Here is a 5,369-nt window from a genome sequence, read left to right on the forward strand (position 1 = left end):
CCGGGGGTGGCGGCGGCCTCGGCGGGCCGGGGGCGGCGGGGGCGGCGGGGAGGCCGCCGCTGGGCCCGGAGGCGGCGCCGCTGCTGTCGCACGGCGCGGCGGTGGCGGCCCAGGCGCTGGTCCTGCTGCTCATCTTCCTGCTGTCTAGCCTGGGCAACTGCGCGGTGATGGGGGTGATCGCGAAGCACCGGCAGCTCCGCACCGTCACCAACGCCTTCATCCTGTCGCTGTCGCTGTCGGACCTGCTCACGGCGCTGCTCTGCCTGCCCGCCGCCTTCCTGGACCTCTTCACGCCGCCCGGGGGCTCCGCGCCCGCCGCCGCCGCGGGGCCCTGGCGCGGCTTCTGCGCCGCCAGCCGCTTCTTCAGCTCGTGCTTCGGCATCGTGTCCACGCTCAGCGTCGCCCTCATCTCGCTGGATCGCTACTGCGCCATCGTGCGGCCGCCCCGGGAGAAGATCGGCCGCCGCCGCGCGCTGCAGCTGCTGGCGGGCGCCTGGCTGGCGGCCCTGGGCTTCTCCCTGCCCTGGGAGCTGCTCGGGGCGCCCCGGGAGCTCCCCGCAGCGCAGAGCTTCCACGGCTGCCTCTACCGCACCTCCCCGGACCCCGCGCAGCTGGGCGCGGCCTACAGCGTGGGGCTGGTGGTGGCCTGCTACCTGCTCCCCTTTCTGCTCATGTGCTTCTGCCACTACCACATCTGCAAGACCGTGCGCCTGTCGGACGTGCGCGTGAGGCCCGTGACCACCTACGCGCGCGTGCTGCGCTTCTTCAGCGAGGTGCGCACGGCCACCACCGTGCTCATCATGATCGTCTTCGTCATCTGCTGCTGGGGACCCCACTGCTTCCTGGTGCTGCTGGCCGCGGCCCGCCAGGCCCAGGCCGCGCAGGTCCCCTCGCTCCTCGACGTGGGGGCCGTCTGGCTGACCTGGGCCAATGGGGCCATCAACCCTGTCATCTACGCCATCCGCAACCCCAACATTTCGATGCTACTAGGGCGCAACCGCGAAGAGGGCTACCGGACTAGGAATGTGGACGCGTTCCTGCCCAAACAGGGCCCTGCTCTGCAAACCAGAAGCCGCAGTCGCCTTCGAAACCGCTATGCCAACCGGCTGGGGCCCTGCAGCAGGATGTCCTCCTCCAACCCGGCCACCAGGGCCGGAGGAGATGTGGCCATGTGGGCCCGCAAGAATCCAGTTGTACTTTTCTGCCGCGAAGGGCCGCCCCAGCTTTTGACAGCTGCGGCCAAGCAACCTAAATCCGAAGCCGGGGATACCAGCCTCTAAGGCAGGTTGGGATGGGCAGCTTGTGAAGGCGAGTTTCCCCCTGCCTCGTTTAATAATACAGGATTCGGAGGAAAATCGTGAGATTTCATAAGGCCAAACGTTTAAAACTAAAGAGATGGGGAAGGTTACCACTTCCCCAGACAACATAAAAGACAATGTTCCCTTCTTCAAAAGTGCCAAAAGGAATGTAAAATGCAAACAGTTAAAACAATCTTAAACCACACAACCAAGCATTGTGAACTGTAAGTGCCAAAAATGACAAACATAAAATTCACAATTACTGAAAAGCTCATACTACAAGATCACACTGTGAAACAAACACACAAAACACTGAATGCAACCAGTGTTTGTTCAGCTACACAGAGTTTCAGGAAGGAGATGCTCGGAGCTGCTTGAAAGTCCCTCGAAATCACCAGCATTCAACAAAAGTTCAGATTCTAGAACTTGCACCTCTGACACGCTTTGGGTGCTTAGGTTGGCCATGGAAAATTTTTATCCTTACATTTGGTGCACTTCCCTACCCTACCCTCATAAGCTTTGTGGGAAATTTTAAATCCATATCCCCTTTTAAAACCATTTTAGGATTTTGGAAAGGTGGTTTATTAGATAAAATCCAACCATCTGAAGGGCCAATAGAAGTATAAACATTGAAAAATGCCTGTTTTTAAAAGTATTCCAAGATTATACATAAAAATCAATGTTCCTTCCACCCATTATACCCTCAGAATGATCTGCCTTGGAAAACGTTGAGGCTTTAACCTTACCCTAATTTGCTCCTTTTATTTCTGACAATTTTGGGGGATGCTGCTCTCAGAATGCTTTCACATTAAAAAACAAAACTTAACTTAGAAAATCTTTGTCTTTTGAGGTACATTTGGTTTTCGGATACAGCCAAAAATGTAATTTGAAGTCAAGTTGATTGAATAAGGTGAGTGATGTCACTTTTAAAATTATTATTGTTTTTTAAATGAGAGCTCTATAAAGTAACAAGATTGGCTTTCCGATATGGCTCTTAACTAACTGAATATGATTCCAAAGAGAAATTCTGAAAACATTTTGAGAAGTTGTCACATTCTTGGAATAAGCATAGACCTTTTCAAGAAGATCGTACTCTTTTACATTTGCAACTTATTTTTTAATACCGATTGTTACTTTGTAGACATGACCTGTCTAAAATAATGTAGTCTTTATCAGAAAGAAAGAATAGATGCGGAATTATTATATGTAATATGATATTAAAAACATAGGCATAAAGTTGGAGAATTACTTAAAGCTAACTGAAATAGCTTTTTAAAAATTTCTATCTCAACAGGAAAGATGCTTTTTACATTATTCCAAAATCACAATTCAAGATTTTGAGTATGACATTTTTTACATTAAATGTGACTGTACACAGAATCATTTACGCAGAAATTGTTAAAATGTTAATTTTTCTCCCTCTCCTCTATCCTGCCCCTCTTTTATTCAGTATCTCACAACCTTAATTGAATAAGTTCTTTACATAAGGTATGAAAAAACATCAGTGTTTTATGAAGATTTCAATGTGAAATAGCCAGCATTTTCTTCTTGTAAAGTATTTTAAAATGTTTATTACTATTTAATTATCTGTTTGGTAAGTGGGTGCGTGCCATTATTTTGTAATCAAAGATGGAAATACATGGTTTGTGCCAGAGCTAAGGATGTTTTCATTTTTTTCTGCTTCTTGGGATATTATCACAATCAGAAGTTTATAACTTGTCTGTACATAGTTTGCTACACTCAATGTAGTACAATGTAGATGAAATAATCTCTCCTCTCTAGTGCTTACAATTATGAAACATATGTAGACTTAATGCAGCTGGACTAACAGTTAACAGACATCTGCAGTCAAAGACAAAAAAAAGTTGTACATTTTTTGACACTGTGAGAAAAAAGAAGTCACTTCTGGGATTTAGGGAGAAATGACAAAGTCTTCCAATTATGAAAGGCATCAAATAATGGGAATTGGACAATTGCGAATAAAGGGTAGAAAGAGAAGGAAAGGAAGGAGGTGAGCATGTTGCAAAATAAGATATTGCCTGAGAAGAACTGAAGGACTTTCTAAAATAAATAAGACATGGAATCAAGCTGCCAGGTAAGTGAAGAGAAAATTTGAGAGACTGGAAGTGAGAAGATGATGGCATGAAGGACTTTAAGGGAGAAAAGGAATTCCTGCCCTACCTTTTCAGTGACCGGAAGTTTTTAAAGACAGGAATGGTTTGTGAAAGAAACCATTCTGTTAGTGGCTCTCAGAGTCATGGTTGGCAAGAATTGGAGGAAAAAGATAAAGTTGCTTGTAAGTTACTAAACAATTCACAATGTTGTGCTTATTTGTTATTTAGTCCAAGGCTATCCAACTATTCAATGGTAGAACTAGGAGTTGAACTGCAGTCTGTTTGGCCTCAGAGCCTGATGTTCCCTTCCCTACCTTCTGCTGCCCCCACAAAGGTCTGTGAGTAAGGGAAACCAAGGATGGGAAGTTGTGGTGCCGCTGCCACCATCACAATCATTCATCATCATCATCATCTTCTGCCATTTTTCTTTCCTAAGGGCAACTTTCTAGGTGGTGAGACCGCTAAGAGGTAGAAATCACATTACCTGTCTACAGAGGTCTTACAGCAAGGACCTTGTGCTTTATAAGAATCAGCTACAACCAGGACAATGATTTACTTGAGAAGAAGAAAAGATGTGACATTTTTCAGAAAGGCTATCAAAGAAAGGAGAAGAATGATGAATTTGGAAACAAAAAACATGCAGACACATGTTGGCAACCAATCTGATCCAGTGTAAATACTTAGAGACAAAAATCATTGCTTTGAATAAAAGATGGAGAAAGAATGACTCTAAAATCTAAGACTTAGACCTTTTCTCATGCTTACCATGAGTGCACAATTACAGTGACTTTGTAGGAAAAGGGGAAAGAGAAGCTATTGAGTATTGAGATATATTAAATATTGTAAACTATGTAAAGACCAGAATGTGATCCTTTGTGCCTCATTCTGCTCCCAATTTGAGTATTTCATTTGGTCTGCAATAATAACAGCAACAAGTATTACTCAGTATGTCATGCACATTAGCTTATTTAATCCTCAGAGAAAATCTATGACGGGGTAACTAGTATTATCATTTTCACATTTTACAGATGAGAAAACTGAGGCACATAGGTGTTACGTGATTTGCCCAAAGTCATACAGCTAGTAAGTGCTAGATGTTAAGATTTGTGCCTGGCAGATTGGTGCTAGAAGTCCTCTCTTAACTATACTGCACTGCCTCTCTCATTTGTAAAAGACAATGAGAAACTTGGAAAAGAACCAGGGAAGGTAAAAACAACTATTAAAAACATGAAAAAATAAACACCTTGAAATTTAAAAGTTGGAGAACAGCAAGATTAGATGTGTTAGATATTTTTTAAATATATGAAGAAGTTCTGAGAAGTTCTTTTCTGGAATAATCCCAACCTTTCATGACCCCAGTCATCTATCTTCTCCTTTCCTACTCCTGGGTATCTGAGCACAGTTGGAGAAAAACTGTGGAGTTGGGTCAATTGGTACCCTCTGCACCTAGAATCCACACAGCCTTGCCTGGCCCTTCCACCCTGCCTGGCAATCTGAACCTTTTTGCTTGTCAACTTACTCTTTCTACCCACTTTTCTAACCCTTCAAACTTTCTCTACTCAAACGTTTAACCGACCCTATCCTGTTGGAAGACTTTTGACCCTTCTTCTCCAAGAAACTAGAAGCCATCAGACATATATTTCTTCATATTTTAGCCACCAAACTTAACAAATTTAAATGGATTTGTACAGTTCTCAGCTCTTTCCAATTACAGTAAAGAAGCAAAGCCCCTCTCCAGCCTCAAGAATCTTATGCTATTAAGTACCTCTGTTCCCTAGTATTCTCAACCTTTTCACTAAACCAGATCTCTCCCATGAGCCTTAAGAATGTTCTAATCACTCCAGAGAGAGAAAACAAAAAAGAAACCTCTGCCATTCCTCCCCTCCCCTCTCTTCTCCTCAACTCCTTCCTTTTAGCCAAACTCATCAAAATAATTGCCTATACTTTTTACACTGAT

At 44.6% G+C, this 5,369-nt stretch overlaps 1 protein-coding gene across 1 annotated transcript; it reads left to right on the forward strand.

Annotated features, from left to right (window-relative positions):
- Positions 1 to 2: 2 nt before the first annotated feature.
- GPR135 (G protein-coupled receptor 135) lies at positions 3 to 1,503 on the forward strand (the record flags this gene model as incomplete). Its single annotated transcript, XM_008068066.2, has 1 exon — positions 3 to 1,503. A coding segment is annotated over one exon (1,278 nt), but the record flags the coding sequence as incomplete, so codon positions are not given.
- Positions 1,504 to 5,369: the final 3,866 nt, after the last annotated feature.

Source organism: Carlito syrichta, unplaced genomic scaffold (genome assembly GCF_000164805.1).
Source record: "Carlito syrichta isolate Samal-C Ts95f unplaced genomic scaffold, Tarsius_syrichta-2.0.1 Scaffold309858, whole genome shotgun sequence".
NCBI lineage: Eukaryota > Metazoa > Chordata > Mammalia > Primates > Tarsiidae > Carlito > Carlito syrichta.